At 35.4% G+C, this 20,799-nt stretch overlaps 1 protein-coding gene across 1 annotated transcript in view; it reads right to left on the bottom strand.

Moving 5' to 3' along the window:
* LOC122026699 (L-arabinokinase-like) overlaps positions 1–20,799 on the bottom strand; it is a 37,018-nt gene that overhangs the window by 6,709 nt on the left and 9,510 nt on the right. The window contains exons 6-17 of the mRNA XM_042585426.1: positions 19,273–19,417; positions 14,485–14,568; positions 13,745–13,870; positions 13,155–13,285; positions 12,996–13,077; positions 7,696–7,783; positions 7,003–7,046; positions 6,824–6,919; positions 6,666–6,742; positions 6,214–6,432; positions 5,853–6,018; positions 220–291 (exon numbers count right to left, since the gene is read on the bottom strand). Of these exons, the coding sequence (XP_042441360.1) occupies positions 220–291; positions 5,853–6,018; positions 6,214–6,432; positions 6,666–6,742; positions 6,824–6,919; positions 7,003–7,046; positions 7,696–7,783; positions 12,996–13,077; positions 13,155–13,285; positions 13,745–13,870; positions 14,485–14,568; positions 19,273–19,417 (1,330 nt within the window). The remainder of the gene's footprint in view (positions 1–219; positions 292–5,852; positions 6,019–6,213; positions 6,433–6,665; positions 6,743–6,823; positions 6,920–7,002; positions 7,047–7,695; positions 7,784–12,995; positions 13,078–13,154; positions 13,286–13,744; positions 13,871–14,484; positions 14,569–19,272; positions 19,418–20,799) is intronic.

Raw genomic sequence — 20,799 nt, 5'->3', positions numbered from 1 at the left:
CTATGAGAAAAAAAAACGATACTAGTGAAATTGTGATATGATGGGAAAGAGATATTCCATTCACTATAGCATTAAAAGGATGATAAATTTTTTTTTTCAAATTCTTTATTCTAAAAGACCAAAAAGTGAAATCATAGCACCCAAAAAACTTTACACTAACCAAATAATTTAGATCAATAATTTATCAAAAAAAAAAAGAAATCAGAGTAAAAAAGGTACCTGATACATCAGTTCCCCAAGGGAACATAGTTGTTCATCAGTTTGGGCTGCAGTTAGCAAGGCTTTAAAGGCCTACAGGATCAATGGAAAGGTAATTCAATTCAGGATTGAATTATACAAACGTATTTTTCATTTCTTTGGGTCTAGGATGCAATTGTTGAATTGGTTGTAAAAATGTTTCACAGAAAAGACAATGGACAGAGACAATATAACCAACTGAAGGAAATGTTTTGGTGGTGCAGTTTATATGATTGTAAAACTGAAGAGATCATCATCAAGCCTAATTTATCCTGGCCACTTGAAGACTAACTATTTGAGAATTATATACCCCCAGTCCTAGCAATGCAAATAGGAATTTGGCTTTTAAACGTTTTAAAATTTGTAGAAGTTTATTTTGGTAGATTTTCTTTAGAAGAATAAGTTACTAAAGCAAGTCTCCAAGTTTGTAATTGCAGGGTAACAAACTTGGCCAGTTCTGATAAAGATGGCAAAGCTGAATTGGGATCAGCATTGGCCTATCCCATTCCAACTCGTTTTTCAAGTCTTTGAGATCCTTTCAAATGCTAAATAAACAATAGAAATTATATGAAATTCTGGAGAAATTGATGGAATCATAGAAAAATTACATAGAATCAGCCAATTATACTGATTTCGGAGGGGAGAAAAGTGTTATAGTTCTTGTAGGACATCTACTGTGATGCCAAAGATGAACTACCAATGATGAGGAAATCACAAACCCACAATTTGTCAAGGGGAGAGATATGATAGTTGGCTGCGTGGGTGCATTGGTTGCATGTTCGACGCAATGATGCCGAAAGTGGCGCAAGAAGTTTCTATGATTCGTGGATGAGTCATAAGGACAAATATATATGCTTACTCCCTTTTTGTAATGATAGTTTAGTACTTTAAATATAGTGTATTCATTTACCAAAAGTGGATTAGAGTCCGACTAAATTAGATTCAATTTAATTAAATCAGAGTTGATTAATGTATAATGTATTAATTGAAAATCAGATTTGATCAAATTAGAATAAATTTAATTGAAATCGGATTAAATAAAATTTATTTTAAAGAATTAATTTTATGAGTTTATTTACAATGAGATTTAACTAAATCATATAAAATTGTCTAAATCAAATTTAATTAGGATCTATAATATTTTAATCATATTTAATTTAAATTACTTATTTAAAATACGAATCAATTAAATCTAATTAGAAAGTAAAATAAAATCAAATTAATCATATTTGTTTTTTTTAATCAATTAATTTAATTTAGTTATTTAAAGCAAATCTGGAAACAGCCTTTTGCAAAAAGCAGGGTAAGGCTGCGTACAATGGATCCTTCCCCGGGACCCCGCATGGCGGGAGCTTCGTGCACCGGGCTGCCATTTTTAGTTATTTAAAGCAAATATAATTAAATCTGATTAAAATTCAATTAATTAGAATGCAATTTAAAGTAGTTAAATCAGATTAACTTAATTAAAGTCATTAGTAAATTATAAAAAGGACTGTCTTAAGTAACAACTTTAACGTTGTATCAAGATTCATATGTTTTAATCAATTAATTTAATTATTTCAATCAGATGTAATTAAATCAGATTAATTAAAAAGGAAACGGAGGGATATATATATATATATATATATAAAAGCTTGTGAATGTATGTTGATTCTTACTATAAAATGTTAGAACTTACTAGTCTTTAGACTCACTAGATCCATATGGTGCAGGTAACAAGGAAACAGAGGGATTTGATGGATGAACTAGCTCGTACCTAGCAGTGCACACTCGACGGCCGTGTCCTTTTCTTTTTAGTTTATGTTATTCTTTGTTTTAGAGTTGGTTGCACTTTCAGGTCACAAGGAAACAGAGGGATTTGATGGATGAACTAGCTCGTACCTAGCAGTGCACACTCGACGGCCGTGTCCTTTTCTTTTTAGTTTATGTTATTCTTTGTTTTAGAGTTGGTTGCACTTTCAGGTCTTTAAGTGTTAAGTCATATGGTTGCTTTTGATTTACAGACAGGATTTTGTGTTACCGCTTTATAATAAACATTCTGTTTAGATGCTCGATAATCACATTTAATTTATCCAATGTTATTTATTTGTCGTTGATTGTGTTGTCTTGGGTGAAAGGGCTTGTATGAATTATTTTAGAGTTTATAGGGAGAAAGTTTAGGGTTGTTTCAAATTTGGCATTGGGAAAAAGTCTAACTGGTGTTGGCATTAGGATCCGAGCAAGTCAAAGGTTTGGTAATTGTGGAAGTCCTAGAAGAGTGAACTCTAGGCAAGTGAAAAAGTGTGAAAGTTGTGAAAGTTCTAGAGGAATGAACTATAAGCAAGTGAGAAAGACCTAAAGGAGTGAACTCCAGGCAAGTGAGGAAGTCCCAGAAAAGTGAACTCTAGACAAGTGAGGAAGTCTTAAAAGAGTGAACTCTAGTAAATGGAAGTCATGGTAGCAAGACTTTGAGAAAGTCGAAGTCCTCATATTGAGACTAAGAAAGTCGGAGATCTGGTAGTGAGGCTAAGCAATAAGTGAAGTCCCGGAGATATGGGGTCTCTTCGTATGCCATAGATTCAATTCTAGTGTAGTTAGAACTCTAATCGATTAAGTAGTAATTTAGTTGACTAAACACTTCATATTTTGTATTTATCGAGTTTTATTATGTTTATCTCAAATATGTTGGAGTATTTGAAAATAAATAAGAAAATAACAGTTTGGTCAACCACATGAACAGTGATCGACCAAATTGGACATAGTTGCATGGTCAAATAGATAAATCGGTAAAAAATAGATAATTCTGAGATGGTCAACCACATAAATAGTGTTGGTTGATCACATGAAGAGTATTGATCAACCAGGTGCTAAGTCATTAGCCGACAAAGCAAGGAGTCAGATATGTGCTGATACTGAATCCCTCAGTTTGATTGACTAGGATGGAAAGTTGATTAACCAGATCATACCAAACAACTGTAAATAAGGGCTCAATTTTGTTCATTTAAACACATCTCTCAATTATAAATAAGCAATAAAGCTCTCATTTTCTCATCTAAAAGGAGTGTGTTGGTTATGGGAAAGTGTCGTTCGACTTCAAGGCCACTCTGAGCAATCTACAGCAACCAAAAGCCATTCAATTTAGTAGCATATTTTTGTTATTAATTTTTATTTTAGCTTGCATTATTTGCTGTAAGAAAATGGATTGTAAGAGGTTTCTCTATCTCTAAGTGTCTAGAAAGGAGAAAGATGTCGGTGTTACCGAAGTTGACCCACTGAAGGATTATAGACCCTATAGTAGGAATTGAGGTTCCGAGTATGCATATTTTAATATGTCTATTTTATATATTTTTGTATGTGAAAAAAGAAAAAAAAAGAAGAAATGCTAAAATCTACGAGTTCTATTCAACCCCCTCACACAACACGATCCAACAAGAATCAGAAATCAGAATCTTGTAGATTTGGTTATAGATAACCAAGGGGGCATTGTATAGTTGAGCAAATACCAAATTGGAAATTGTTACCTTGAGGTGGATTTTCTTTCTTGTTTCATTACATTTAGCTTGTGCGTGATTTAATTTATAAAAAAAATCATATAATTTTGCACTTGTCAGAGACAATTATTTATGATCTGATCTATTTTCTTGTTTGTTTACATTTTTCTTCCATATTGCTTGTCCTATTATATTTATTGTCTATTCTCTTTTGAAAACCATGATGAATTAAATTACATAATTAACCATGTGACTAATAATGTAATAGATAGAATATACTATAGAGATTTTGGTGCTAAGGCAAACCAGTATGCAGATATGGATATGCGTAATAAAAATTAAGGTAAGTGGCATCAAAAATAAAGTCTATTAGGGGTAAGGGAGCAAATTCAGGATGGGAGATAGGATTGGCAGAATAGGAGTGACCCCCTAATAGATTAACAGATGGAGAACCTTCATGGAGTCTTTTAAGCCCCTATGCCTATATATATATATATATATACAACAACAACAACAAAGCTTTATCCCACTATTTTAAAAATGAAGTGCATTATAATACATATAGCTCATGTGTCCTTATAAAATAGCATATATGTTGACTCCTTGATAAATTAAATCAAGAATACTTGTACGAATATAATAAATGAGAAAACACAATAAATGAAAAATTATTTAAGAAATTAATATTTCTAAACCACTAAAAATGATAATATTTACTATTACTATTTCATTGGATTTTATAGAATTATTTTACATCATGCACTTCTTTTCTTGTACTTTGAAGTTTTATGAACGTTGCTCATACACGGTGAGCAAAGCTAGTTTCACAGCAAGCTTAGTTCATGCGGGGCATAACACTAGATGATAGAGAACTCATTCTCTGAACTCACTTCCAAGTTCCAAATTGATCTCCCTTGTTTGTATCACCATGATCTAATTCTTGTAACCAACATTCATCTTCATGCTCAACTAGGGGCGTATCTAGTTGTAGCCCTAATATGGTCCCAAGTCTAAATTGTGTCCAAGAAAAAAGAAAGTAGCTTAAAAAGGGGACATGTATATATAGAGAGAGAGAAAGGAAGATGGAAAAATAATTAGAGAATTTAAGAAATAGAAAGGTGCAATGAAAAAGGGTAAGTGCCCTGAAAAAAAATATATGGAAAAAGATGACAATAGTAAAATAAATCCAAATTTAAATTATTTAATTTTTGCTTTCTTCCTTCAAATTTTTATTCTCTAGGTCTTCAATTGATATTCATTTTTTATCTCATGATCTTTTGTTCATCCTTTGATATTGTGTGTATAATTTAAGATGAGGTCAGAGATAAACGTTGTCTTAAAAAAAATCTCACCCGGTTAGCATGTCTCCTGACATCTCTTTATACGGTACATTATTGTGTCTTCATTATTTATCTCATGATCTTTTGTTCATCCTTTGATATTGTGTGTATAATTTAAGATGATGTCAGAGATACATGTCTTAAAAAAATTCTCACCTGGTTGCATGTCTCCTGACATCTCTTTATAAGATACATTAGTGTGTCTTCCAATATCTTGTGGGTGTCTCTTCAAGTGTCTTACATTTCTTGAGTGGATTAAACATTATTCAATCTCTTCCTTGAGATCTGCTTCAACTTCATCTGATAGCAGAACCATAATCTACCACAACCTTTACAATTTGTCTATCTACATTAGGAAACTTTTCTATAAATCCTTGTACCTTCAATCTTAGTATAGTCAATAAAAATATTGAATTTAAAAGGATTCTACTTGAACGACAGATCAACTAACATCTCCAAGAAGTATTTGCAAATATTAGTCTAGAGTGTTGCCTCTTTACCAATTGTGGAACTTTTTCGATGAAACATTACATGTTGCAAATAGTAATTTCTATGCTTCAACTTAAAAGGGAATATTACCATTGGATTTAGATGTGTATTATGGGTATATCACCTATATATAGTATCTTTTTTTAGTGCAGTGCAACAATTTTTTTCCTCTGTACTACTTTATATGATCCATTTTGTGATTATCTATCTGCAAACAAATTACATGTGGTTCTAACATTTAACAAAAAATTTGAAGTAGAAAAGGGTTGGAAGAACATCAGTTCAAACAAAGTATAAAAGGACAGGTTGAAATTACCTCAACACGGAAATTCTCATAAATTGGATGTTTAGTAGGAGCCTTGATTGCATAAGTGCGCTTGGGATCAATAATGGTTACTACATCATTGTGATCCAAATATTTTGTCAAGAATTCCTCTCCACTTATGCGTTCTGGAAGTTTCTTTGTGTACAGGCATTCATATCTATAATGAATTGAATAATCATGTCAGTTTATTGCAGGATGACCATTTTCCACAGAAAGACGCATAAACATTTTGTTGTTCCAGATAGCACCACGCACACATGGTTTTTCTCATAGGTCTAAAACAGCAATTTGATACAGCAGTAAAGGCAATCTGCAAGTTTCTGAAAAAAAGAAAATTCTAAATCAAAATTACCGGTGTGTCGATATATTGCACAAATAATCCAATAATGCTTCAGTTTTAAGTATCTCAATTCCATGTCCTTCATCAGAGTCATCAGGAGTCATTTTACCAACTTGTTGAGGCTCGATACCCCCTAGAGAGTCTGACAGCAAAGAAGAGGCTTCAGACTTGATCATCCTGCGCCCCATAAAGGCACCTATTCTAACAGATCCATAGTCAGTTCCACCAACACTGCATGCACAAAAACTCCTCTCAGAACTGTACTTTGTAAAGGAACTAATGTAAATACTTATTACTTATTGGAAAGGTGTTCCCTTTCTTTTTCCTAAACTGATAATTAAAATCTGCATGCACTAGCACTTGCTAGAAAGGCAAAGATACAAAGTGAGATATCAAGCATAAACTAGTGTTTTAGTTTTTGAGAATTTAAATTATCATCTGAGATAAATTGATATGGTGTATACCTGTGACGGATACCAGAATCAAGACCCCAGAATCTTATGTGAGATGGAATAGGGACAAGTTCCTTTACTTCTGCAGGCTACACAGTCAAATACGATGGGTAAGTTATAAAGGTAATTAAATGAGAAAAGTGAGACAGCAAAATTTTAGTGAAGCAAACCTGGCAAACCATGGCTAGCAGTTTGTTTGCTTCCCCACATGCAGATGTCATTTGGTCCATCACTCCACAGGGAGCTCCAACAACATGATTTTCAACCTGCTCAGGTCTAACTTATTAGTAATACAAAAAAAACTACAGCTGATTAAATATGATAAAAATAGAAGTTCATATGTTCCAACCTTTTGACAAAGTAATGCGATATCCCTTGGTTCAATTCTCAGATCTACATACAGTGAAAAACATGGAGATATTTCAGAGCTTAAATAATCTAACATCTCTCAAAAAAGAGCTTACATATTCAAATTTGAAACCCGGTCATTTCAAACTGGTATATCAAGTCCATGATTTTATAACAGGTATTGACTGATTAGATAAAGAAGTAAAAAAGTTCAGATCACAACAAATGTCTGCATCCTACTAAAGAGTGACAAAACATAAACACTAAGATTTAATATTTACAGTGATAATTATCCATATTATTCACTAACAGAGCAATACATGTATCTTCAATTATTTAGATGCATAAGTATTAGTATTCCATATCCATGTGACAGATAAATCACGTGAATATTACAAACTACGTTAAATATGGCAAAAGTTCTCATGCAAATCGACTGTACTATGATAGAGAAGAAACTAATTTGCCAGAACTTTTGCTATCATTGATGCTCAAACATGACCTCTCTGAAACACATAATCTTCAGTCTATTATGGCAAAAACAAAGATTTTGCATACTAGTAACGAAAATAATGTAAAACACAATGTTTTTGAACAAAAAGGTAAAGTTAGGGATTTCTGTGGCCTAGAGAAGGTGCTATTATCCCATAAAACAGCTGGCTTAAAAAAATATACAAGGATAATAAAAACTAACCATGAGCTGCAGCAATTGCACACATAGTAGCCACTTCAACTGCAGCAGAAGAGGAGACGCCCTTGCCTTCCGGAACAGCAGAAGAAACCTAATTTAATCATAAAAATCAGAAAATAAATTAGGTTTCTTAGTAATAAAGCAATATCTACCTACGATAATAAAACAGAGGAAACTAGAACTCTTTTAGTGTAGTGCCGGTTCACTTAAATAAGCCAAAAGTTATGTTATGGATTGATATGTTAATAGGTTAACGAACCCGGCCTGATTTGCTAGCAACCCGACCCGGCTTACCCTTTTAAATACATGCCTTATATTTTTTTTTCTTTCCTCTCCCCTAACCCTTGAAGCTGTCGGCCTCCCCCACACCCCCATCAGAACCCTAGTAACTTTGGAGGAGATAGAGGAAGAACCTCGTCGGAATGCTCAACGTACTTTTTCCCTACGTCTTGCTAGTTATCTTCCATACACAAAACACCAAGGCAAGGTTTCCATTTGTTGTTTTTGCAATTACTGCACCATATGGATCATAGTATGATATTTTGATGTATGTTGCATATAATTCCAGAATTTGGTTGTGAAGATTTGACAAGGTTTTATCAATTTTGGTTGAAAAACAAAAAAAACATATGGATGCTAGAGATGCTTCATGCTGCTGTTCGGGTGAGGGAGGAAGACCGGCGGCTGGGAATTTTTGTAGGCTGTTCGGGAGAGGGAGGAAGACCAGTTTTCTAGGTTGTTTGGGTGAGGGAGGAAGACCAGCGGCTTGGAATTTTTTCTAAGTTGTTTGAGTGAGGGTGGAAGACCGACAGTTGGGGATTTTCTGGGCTGTTCGGGTGAGGGAGGAAGATCGACGACTGGATTTTTGTTTGGGGACCTTGCTAGGTTGACCGGGTGAAGAAAGAAGGGGTCAGAGTGGGTGTTGCGAGGTGGAGTTTAGTGTCCGGGGAAGGATGAATGGGAGAGCAAGGGCAGGATTCTTAACATAACATTTCTGTTCTTATTTACCTCCCATATAATAGCACCTAGAACTCTATCATCATAACAGTTAGTAGGATGTTGATGCATGCAAGTTAGTTGTTTGTTTTAACATGCAACGTATACCATTTTATTTATTTAGCAATGTCTTTCTATGCATGAAAAGTAATATTGTTTTGTTTAATAAAGTGAATTGTATGTGACAATGTGATGAGTAGGGAATCCATCTTAAAAAGGGTCCGGTGAATCTTACCAAAACAAAAGAGGTTTAAGAATCCATCTTAAGAAGGTTCTGGTTTTATCAAAACAAAAGAGATTGGAGAATCCAACTTAAGAAGGATCCGGTGAATCTTACCAAAACAAAAAAGGTTTGGGAATCTAGCTTAAGAAGAGTCTGATGAACCTTACCAAAGCACAGGAGTTTGGGAATCCAGCTTAAAAAGTGTCTGATGAATATTACTAACCTAGTATTAGGATAAAAAGTTTGACCAAATAATCAGAGGTTGAAGCACAAAGTAACTACATCTGACCGAATTCATGTAATCTTTGTAGTGGAAATACATGAAACTAATGTCAACGGTTGTTTTTTGTTACTTTATCAAAATATTCCTCTTAAATGTGAACGGATGTCATTTCTATAAAAGGTTGAACTTCTTATGTCTTTAGACTCACTAGATCTATATGGTGCAGGTAATGAGGAGACAGAAGGACTTGACAAATGAGCTTTCTTGTACCTAGTAGTGCACACCCCAGGGCATCTTTTATTTGTCTAGGTTTCTACATGCTTTAGGATGTTGTGTCCTTCCATTGGAGCCAAGTTATGTGATTGATAGTCGGTTTAAGTTCCTTTCACTAGTTGGTTGCACTTTCTGCTCTCGTGAAGAATTTATTTATTATTATGATGTTCAAACACAAATTGTTTTTGGTTTCATGTTGGAGGAGTTCGTAATACATAATCTTTGGAGTTGGGTTGTTTAATTCGGACCTCTTTAATGTTGGTAATGCATGTTTGGTGAAAGGACTGTAAAGGATTTTAGGATGTTTCATTTAGTGCTCCTTAACATTTTAGTCATGGTTGAGATTGTACCACATAGGTCTATTCCTATTTCTCTATTTCAAATAATGGGTTGGTTAACTCATTGCAAAGCACTTTACCACCAGATCTCTTCAGTTTTCATGTCCATTAAACAAATGTGACTGTTTGCTTCTTCCATTGATACATCTCATACTGCAGTTTCATATTAAGTTTTCACATGTGATCTGTCATTGCTGCTCCCAAGGCTCACTTAGATGCATTGGTGCATACTAGTGTAGAAGCACGAGATGTTGGCCCTGGGTTTGCTCGGGTTCTCTTCAAGATGTGCTTAGTGGTAATGTTCCCATTTCTAATTCTCACTATTAACATTCTCGATATGCACAAGAAGAGGAGGTAACAACAACAATGATATGAGAAACCCTACCACCGAGATTGCTATGACATAATGTTGGAACCAAGCAATAGAAATCCTACCATCAAAACCACTATAAATCAATGTTGCACCCGGGTGGAGGGAACCCTATCGCCGAAATTATTCTGATAAATTAGTCATAACTAGCCGAAGAAAACCCTATGGCCAAGATCATTGTGACAGCCACCATAACCACATGGAGGCAATCAAAACTAGGTAGAGGGAAGACTATCAATGAAACTAATATGGCATACATACTAGAATCTGATAGAGGGAACTGTTGAAACCACTGACATAATGCCGAAACTAGGTGAAGGAGAGCACATCTTTCCTCACAACCCTACCACCGAAATTGTTGTAAGGACAACCAGACAACAATTGCGCCTCACATGGATGCAAGCACAAACACTATAGTGTCCATTTGTGAGTCTGCAACCTGTGTGATATATCAATTGATTGAGGTCAAATGGACCATTACTTGTGTGCACTATTATTTTTCTATTTTTTATGATTTATTTCGCCAGGGCACAAATAGTTGATTTTCATTTTATAATTGTGAATCTGATTTAAATTTTGCTAATTAGAGTTTCCCTAGTTTATGTATCAAGCTAGCCAAGATAGTATTTACGTTCTAATTTGAAGGGCTCCCATTTGAAGGGAATATTAGATAGAAATAAAATATAACCCAATCCAGGGTAATACTTAATCTAATGCCTATATTTTTTAGATAGAATTAGTCATATTTAAGGTTCTTATGTCAAATTTATATATTCATGTAATTATCCTTTGTAAAAAGTATATGCAATGCAATTACTCTATTTTCCCTAATCTTTCTACAAGATCCATCTACTAGTATTAAGTATTAACTGCACTTAAATTCTTTATATGTCCTCAAAAAAAAAATCTCTCTATTTACTAACGTTGTTACTGAGAAGCTTCTGCACTTTATTCATCATTTTTTTTTTTCTTTTAAATCGCAGAATTTTATCCAAGAGACATGAATGATAATAGATGAAGTATGAAAACACCCATGTCTAATCTTGACTAGTTTAAATGCAAACTCCTTCCTGACAAGTTAAGGATGAAAATTTTAAATACATTCCTGCTTCCTAAAAGTTATATATCATTCAAGTTGAAGATCATCAGGTTGCAAAAAGTCTTACATACTATGACAAAGAATAACAGTAAGCTATAGAACCAAATCGTGTTTCAGTATATGCAAGATAATAAGAATATAGGCATTACCAACACATATATGTAAGATGGGCAACGTGAATGCAAGTCTATAATGATGCAGAATTACAGATAACAAAAATTCACTCTGAGAATCAAACAAGTCAAACTAGGGATGATACACTCAATTTTAAGATATTGTAAAAGAGGACAGAATTAAATAGGACCGAAGTTATTTGAAATAAATTAAATTAAACCAAATGTGTTGGTCAGATTTGGTTTGAATTGGATAAAATAATTTTGAAGTAATGTTTTAATTATCAATATATTTGGCATAAAAGTACTATATAAAAAAATAAAACGTTTTTAAATTTGGTGTTGGGACTATGTTTGGCTTGAAATTTCCGAAGAGGCATACTAAAATTTTACTTCAATAAAATCAAATAAAGCAAAGTGCAAAATGAACAAATTTAACTCAAATGTCCAGCTCAGTTTATCGGGTTGCCCCGGTTAACTTACTTGCAACCTAGGTTTAAGAAATGATTTGGCATCATAGTTTTGGTCTCTGGTAAAAATGGTACAATATAGGTACTATGCTATGCCAACACTCATCATGCTTCAGCATGTTTCATAACATGCCAAGGTCAAACTTAAACCAGTTTTGGTCCTACAATCTTCTACGATTTAGCTCCTTTTTACCTATAAATTTATGCCTATAATAATTTGAGACTCAATTGATTTAAAATTTTATAGAAACAAGTTACAAATACCTAATAAGTATCTCAAGCAATCATTATGTCTTACTAATACTAAAATGAATGTTCTCATTAGTGCTTGTACCATCCTAGTGAAATTAGCTTCATAATTTTATAACACTAGGATGAAATAATGCTCCTGGAAATATTGGAATTAATTTCTCCACAACTATAAACAAATCTTGCTAATCATTGAGAAATGAAACTGGAAAAATTGGAACCACAGATACATAGAAACATGATATCAATGTTTCTCAATTTGTCTAATTTCAATGTAACTCCTCTTTGTTACTCTTGATGCTCCAATTGGAGCTTCCCCTCTTCCCTTCCTTTTAAGTATCTCATCTCATTCTTATGACAGGCAGAAAATTGAAGGATTTCATGGCTAGTTCCAGATGATACCTTCCCTGACTACATATGAGTTGAGACAGACCTGCTTTCCATCATTACCACTGAAATTGAGTTGGCATGAGTGGCACAACGGTTTTGACAAGTTGGTATAGATTGGCTAGAACAATATGATGCTCACAACTACCAAAACAAGTTATGCTAATGAAACAAAAATTGTAACTGAATAAAAATAATTATGAGAAATGGAAACTTAATACTAGTTCAAGCTGTGACAAATGATCATCACTAACAAAGAAAGATTCTTTGGCATCACAGCGAAAAATTACTATACTGCAAGAACTTTCACCAGCTTCATAAAGTTCTCAGCATGTAATTAATAGGCATCATAAGATTATCTTAGCATCCTATAGAAAGTGCAATCTATGAGATTTGTGGTGTCACGATTTGCATTGATAATACAGGCATGTTAGACTATCAAGATTTATACATAGAAATCAAATGAACATCTTTCTCAACAAAGCTGAATGGAAAAGAGCATTCCTTTCAATAAGGATTCCAAATTCATATTCTACTTGCTCTCAAATTTTTAAATACCTACCAGTATGCTTATACTTTGTGTAAATCTAACACCAAGCTCAGCCATCAAGACTAGAACTGTTCCAGCAGCATATGCTGCCCACCTGAAATACAATTAAAAGTTAGAAAAATGAATAGCATCTCAATATATATTATCAATTTTTTGATCTGTTTCACACACTTCTGAGAAGGATCTTGTGAAAACAATTGGCGAGCCTTTTCATATGACATAGGTTGTTCTCCATCCATTAAATCGGAGAGGTCAATGTCAAAGGTCGGTGCACGATTGCTCAACTCTGAACCAAATGACACCTAAGTCAATTAAAGGAAAGGATAAAAATGTTATTTTACAAAATTGGTGAAGTGATATATCTATAAAAATCTTTCAATACTCAGATGTTTTGGTTCCTATGCACTCATGCTGACACAGCATGACCTTGGTAAGATCATGCCATATCAGACATTTGGACCCCCATAACTCTTGTTCCCACAATAGTTTATGTCAAACTTAGATCCATGCCCACATAAGATACTCTAGCAAATCCTAGCAATGTTATTAAAATAAGGGGAAATTGCAATTATTCTATGACAAAATAACCCAATATTTGGAACCAAACAAGGTGTCTAATTGCAAGAATAAGGAAATGAGGCAAGTTACAAAGCCTTGCATTTGGAAGAAGCACTTCATAGGAATTTTTCATCTTGTTAAGATTGTGTAACAGGATCTTTATGAAAACAACAATATTAACTAGAGTTCAGCAAAATAATTACAATTTGCAGCACAGCAATAGACCCTAGTCCTTTTGCCTGCTGCCGTGCTTGAGCATGTTTCCAGAGTTTCTGCTTACTAGGATGGTTCTTTTGCACAGCAACATGGCAGGCTTCTTTGATAGGCATCTGTCATAGAAGGATATGTCAAACAGGTTAATAGAATGACAAAGATTAGAAAGCCAATGAACATCTACTAAGTTTTAATGCCTCCATCATTTTGAATAGCAACACCAGAAAGTAATAAACATTACTTAATTCTAATGCAAGCTTGACAAAGTATTGGTACATTTGATATATTCCATAGATTGTAGCATCTAAAAGAAAATTGGAGAATTGGAGTTTTTGACTATAACTTTAGAAAAGGAATTTTAAAAAATAAACCATGAAAGAAAACTGAAAGAAGAAGCCAGAAAAGGAAAAAAAAAAAACTAGCAGGCACTAAATCAAATATAGTGGAAAGTTAAAACTGCACTCCTATGTTATCATAAACTACGAATTCCCAAAACATAGCCGAGTTGGTCACCACATGGTAGATTTGTAGAAATGGACAAGGGTCAAGTCCCGGCGAAGCTCACGTAAAATACCTCCCATGTGGTGGCCTGCTCGGTTTCCTATTTACCTCTCTATATATGGCTTGGACTCACCATGTGAGGGCGCCCAGCATCAACATATGACCGTTTTGTAGAAATGAACAAATATACAGATACAACACTAACTGCATTGTTGATCACCTTTATTACCTGTAAGACAAGGCTCCCTGAATAATCTGCAATTCCTCCCATCACATCCAACCTCCCAGGTGCTCTTGCAACATAAATCTCCTCCTACAACCATCGCAAAGTAAAATCATGTCAGCACTTCAATGCAACTTTAGCAGGATTCATCACATATTTTTCCTGCACGGCCCAACTAAGAATCATTTGATATAGTAACATATATATAAGAATGCACATGAAGATAAATATACGTGAAACTACTATCAAGAAAGCATATGCATCTAGGCATGAGTTAGGAAGCCTTCAACAGATGGATCATGGAACATAGAGGGAAGGGGAGGGGAGGAAAAAAAAACTTTTTTCTATTTTAGTGAGAAATGTTTCTGATTTACCTAATTGAGGCAATCAAAATCCACTATAACAATTGAGATAAAATAGAATTAGGCGCATATCCTTGTTTAGCAATAGTTGTCCCAAACAAGGAAACATGTGGGAAGAGAGCATAGATGCAAGGAGCGAACATCATGCTGTAGGAAATGGAACTCATGTTTCTTAATTATCTTCTTAAGGATATCATTAACTTGTGAAAAAAATTGGAGATTATACAAAATCAACACATTCATTCAACTAAAGGGGAATTGATGCAAAGGAAAAAAATATAGACTTGAATTTTGAGTTTGAAAAGGTTGGCAATCATTTTATTTATCATGTAGTTTGATATGTTAAAATTTGGTTTGAGTATCTTTTAATTTGGTAGTAGGTTAATGAGTACCTTTTGATTTGGTAAGAATCTAACTCAATTATTATATTTCCTAAATGGTGCTATTAAAAAAATAGTTAGTAAAAGTGTCTTGTCTTTTTGTATTTTTCATCTATCAACTAATAAAATCTCTTTGTCCTCACGGGTTAGCGCAATTGGCATCTACATGGGTGTTTGCTTCAATAGGTCTTGGGGCCGATTCTCGAGTGCAAAATACCTCGTTGGATGTTTCCAACCTCTCCTATGCAAAGGGTTGTTGCATTAGGGTAAAATGTCCCCCATGATTTATCTTGTCGTGAGGCTGGCGATACTAGGCCGCTTGGGGTGAGCAACATCACCTTTTGCTCCAACTAATAAATTTTCTTATTTGATTAATCTTTGTGAAATTCTTTCTTCTTTGTGAAAGAGTTGTCTCATGCATCATAAATTTCATTGCAATTTGGTACTATATCAATTTGGTAACAGAGTTAAATTCTTAATAAGTTTGTTCACACTATCGTGAGAAGGCTTGCTTTGAGTTTTGTTTATGCAACAACAATTACCTTCTTATTCGTCCCTGTGAACATCAATCCTTCGATTTAGTTTATTGGCATATGAGGTCGTTTCTCACTTCCATTTTAATCCAAACATCCTATCCCTAATGTCACAAGGAAAACAACCTCCTTCTTGGTGCGACAGAGACTCTCATCACCTTCTTTCGTTCCTTCCATAGGCTTCCACCACCAAGGTTCAAAATCTTGAGTCATGCTAGCTATGTCAGGGTTTCGTTCTTTAATTAGAACAATTTGGTTCAGATCATATAGATGTTTCAATATATAGTGCGAGAGTGAAAAAATGGAGGTGGGCAGAGAAAAGAGACGAAAAAGAACAAAAAAAAAAGTGGCAACTATATATTTAAATTTGGACTTTGTACCCACAACTTAACTAACACCCTGTAGGGGTCGATGTCTCTTGATAATTACTTTTGTATGGCCTCCAACCCTCAACCTGTGGGTGCAAACATAATTAAGCTTAATTAGATCAAGATGTTTTGATGTTTAACTATAGGCTTGGTCAAAAGAACATTTAAAGGTTAAGTAACGCAGCACAACGGAAGGATAAAGATACAATCCTCAACCAGAGAAAAGTTATCAATTCTTTGGGTGAGAATGAGCAACTTTCCACTCGGTGAGGATCATATATCTATCCTTCCGTTGTGTTGCATCAATAAGACAATGTGTTAAATTTATATCGTGTGTCAAATAGGTTAAGGTTGATTGGAGACTTTACAATGGATAAAGTCTAACAAGTGTTGGTAGTGGAGAAAGTTCAACAAGTGCTAGCAATGAATGAAGTCCAACGGGTGTTAGCATCGATAAAGTACAATGGGTGTTACTAGTAGCAAAAATCCAACAAGTTAATCAACTAGGGCAAGATTAGTCGACCAATGAACAGTAGTAGTCAATTAATGGCAACAACATAAAAGTTGAAAGAAGAGAATTGATGTGGCAAAGATTGGCAAGAGCCTTTAGATTCACTACAATCAGTCCAGTAGATGGATTAAGTATTCGTTGAGGAGTGAGGTAGTTGACTAGATGTAGGTGTAATCAACTCAGCTATCCATTGGTGGACAGAAGTTTGAAGCAATCTAAACATGACTATAGGAAGGCAAAGGTCTAAGAATGATCAATTGGCTTTGGAATATTGATCATCATTTCATGCTAAAAGGCAAAGGCCAAGATGTCATCCTATCATAGTGTACCATTTGATCATGGTATGGGGAAACTTCAAAAGTGAACAATGTCATGATGACATTTGGACCTAGGAGAATAGTTAAGGGTGGAACCTCTAGGAAGAGCTCCATGAGCCACGTTGGGACCCATGGTCTTTGAATCCCAGTGTAAGGATGCTTGAGATACTAGAATGGTCTATAGAACGTGCCGAAGGGTTTTGAGACGAATGGGAATGTCAACCCTTGGAGATTGACATATTAAGGTGAAATTTCATGAACATATGGGAAATGTTGAGTGAAATTGACATTCAATGGTATAAGATACCAGATAATGGGTGCATTTCAGTTTTGGTTTGGCAAATATAATAAATGGGAACCAAAATTAAAACTTTAGGTCAAAATTCTTAAACCATTTAGCTAGTTTGAATTTTGTATCAAATTTGGCATTGGTAAGGATTTATGGACAAAATCCATTTTCTAAAGTAGATATGGATTAGACAAACCTCTTTGTAAATTTTAGGAATGTTTAGAGGTTTATAAAATTTTTATTGAGTTTTGAAAATGGCACAATTAAAATTTTCAGAAATACAATCAACTGATTTAGTTGACTGATATTATTATTCATCAACAGAAAACTGATACGTTGGTTGAAAGTGTAAATACCGAAAAAGGGGGAATAATAATAAGGGAATTTTCCGGATTTTTTAGAAATTAGAGCTCCGATTACGGAGATTAAAATTGGGTCAAAGCCTGTTTGGGCTACCCCAGTTAACAAGGAAAAGTTTTGTTTTCTTTTCCTTTTTCTTTTTCTTTTATTTTCTTCTCCTCATCGCCGTTTCTTTCCCCCAAACTCGCGCCCCCTTTCCTCACCCGATCCGTGCCCTACGGCGCCGATGCCGCCAACGCTCGCATTGGTTCCTCTCCTTCCCAAGCGTACAAAACCCGACACCTCAACTCCTCTTCTTCTTCGTTTTCCCTTTGTTCTCGGCATCTCACGCGAGCAGCCGACGGTCGCTTCCTCGCTGCGGAGATTCCATCACGCCAGCGTTGATCTGCACACCTCCCCTTCTTAGCTGATCGTCGAAGCTTGAACCACTGCGGAGCTCCCCGAGATTTGCCCTATTTGGCTGTGCCCTAGTCTGAAGCCGCCGTCGTCGCGCCGGTTGCTGTGAGCCCCTGCTGTCGGGCACGACTTCCTCTCCTAACTCCCGGCCAGCACTGCAAGGAACCCTTGCTATTTGCCACAACCACCGGATCTTCTACCTCGGTCGGTTTCTCCTTTCCCTTACCCTCTAGCATCACCGAAGAAGAGGTAATGGGAATAATTATTACTGGAAATTTTTAATAGATTTTCTTATGATTTTATCGGGAAGGTTCGTTGTGCTTTCGCTGCACCAGATTTCATCTCGGTGGCTTCCAAATCTGCCTTGGCGAATTGTTTTGGCTGCTGCCATAGAAGTCATGAGGTTCCAGCAGCACCTCGTCGAATCCTTGGTCTTCACAGGCAGTTAGAGGTAGAGGTAAGGTGCATGGATTGTTCTAGAATTAGGTTGTTGTTGGCTGTGATGAACTCTTGAGCTCCATTTTGATCCGAACAGTGAATTGCAGGGCGTTACTTGGGTTTCCAGTAGCTACCTTTGTTCTGGCAGCAACTAGCTTTGGCTGTGATTTGAGGTAATTTGTAGGATCATGATACATTTTGTAGTGAATTTGGATCCCAAGTACTAGTGGTACGCTTTTGGGAAATTATTAGGTTTTATTGCAAAAAGGAAATTTGTAGGGCTAGTAGCATTAATTTGAGCCGAATCATAAATCGGACTAGAATTTTGTTTAGATAGTTACAAATTGGAATTAGCTAAAATTATATGGTTGATCTTACAGGACTCTGATTCGAGACGGTGTCTCGACGAGGGATCTATTTTGGACTGGACCTTTCTATTGGAGGCAGGTACCTTGACCTATCTATTTTGATATGTCTTGTTGATATGTTTAGTAGATTTTAACAAGTAGTACTAAATATGTTTATATCTGCATCGGCATGTCACTATTTGTTCTGAGCATGTTTTGTTTGTTACTTGTTTAGCGTTCATGCCCTGTTTGTTATGTATGTTATGGAGATAGTGGCATGTCATGCTTTATGATATATCAGATTGGATAGATATTATACATGACTTGTGTACCTAGATCATATTTTGGTACATGTTTGTTTTTTATGGAGGTAGATAGGATCAGGATATTTCCATGCTTAGTGTCATGCACCATCTTGCATGATTGCATTACTGCGTGATAGTCGGTTCCATTATTGTTGAGCGCATCGCCAGTTACATGGATCTGCACACACCTGGCATGATGACCTGGCATTGGCGCAATCTGGTTGGCAGCTCAATGGCTTAAGGCCCGTAAAGATCAAAGAAGTTGTATAAGACAGGCTGAACTGCAAGACAGGGAGCATCGAGGCAACAAGAATGACAGTCAATGGAGGCAAACTATATAGGCAAGAGGCGTAAAGGATGGCACTTGAAGGAACTAAGGGCCCAGGTGTGTCCGAGCAACTTATAACCTAACGCGAGATAGCTAATGGTAAAGACAAGTTGCAAAAAATATAACTCTAGTAAGCTAAGTGTTGGGTGACCTATATCCATAGGGACGAGTATAGAACTCAACATAGGTAGACTCAACCTTAGAAATGATCATGGTCAATGTCAACAATCGATTGTAATATACAGCGGTAGACTAGTAACTAGGAAATCTATTATGACAAAGTGATTCAAGACTTAGGGTTTCATCAATCAACCGGTATGGAATCCAATTGATGTTGACTGGTAAAACAGTCCAAAGTTGTTATAAGCAAGAGTTTTTTATTTGAAGTAGCTGACTAATGTGGAACTGAGTCGATTGATAGATCAATTGATTTTTTTTTCTTTGGGTCAACTAGAAGTTGATTGATGGCAAGCAGTTGACTACTGATAAGTTTCCAATCGACTGATTGATGTGGTGCGACAATGGTCAAATCGCCACAGAACAATCGACTAATGGTGCCAACAAGTTAAATGTAGGACAATAGGGTAGCAAATAGACTTATAGCAAAGGTTTCCAATGTTATAAAAGGAGTGGTGGAGGTATCAAGGGCTAGCGACAGAGTTCGTTAAACTCTAGTAGAAGCGTTGTTTTTCTTTGTCCTTTCCTTCTCTTGTACTCTTGTAATCCATGTCCATATGAGAGGTTTCTCCACCTCAAATAGTTAACCGAGAAAAAAAAGATAGTGGTGCTTTCAGAGAGTGATCTCTTAACAGATCATTAGTAGTGGAGGAATCTAGGGATTGTCAAACCTCGTTAAACAAATGTGATAGTTATTATGGTAAGTGTGATTATTTGAATGTTTTATTTCGATTGCACTAATTGTGTTTGACCTTGATAGTTTGATAGCAAGAGTAACTAGAATCACATTTGCAGGATTCAAATCACTATTCACCCCCTCTAGTGGGATGCACTAGTTTGAACAGTTGCCATGTTTATCGTCGCCCATTTTTACCTATTTAATAGTCATTAACTCCTCTCTCCATAATTTTGGCTTCCACCAGCCTCATGTGATTCCTTTGTCCTATTGCACCTACTCTCTAAGTAGACCATGTGTGTGCCTTTTGGCCTCCACCCTCTCGATGCTACCTTCAACCCAACTATTAGCCCCAATCTCTCCCCCAATTGATAACCTCATTATGCCATCTTTCTATTGCTATCCAACAAAACTCCAACAAAGATGACATAAAGACGCCTGTCTCATTGCAATGTAACATGAGTAAGTCTCTCTTTACTTAAAAAGAAATTACGGGGAGTGAAACCTATAGCAACATTGTTAAAGTTAAGTAGT

The sequence above is a fragment of the Zingiber officinale genome, chromosome 10A (genome assembly GCF_018446385.1).
Source record: "Zingiber officinale cultivar Zhangliang chromosome 10A, Zo_v1.1, whole genome shotgun sequence".
NCBI lineage: Eukaryota > Viridiplantae > Streptophyta > Magnoliopsida > Zingiberales > Zingiberaceae > Zingiber > Zingiber officinale.
This window is presented reverse-complemented; position numbering and strand designations above follow the sequence as displayed.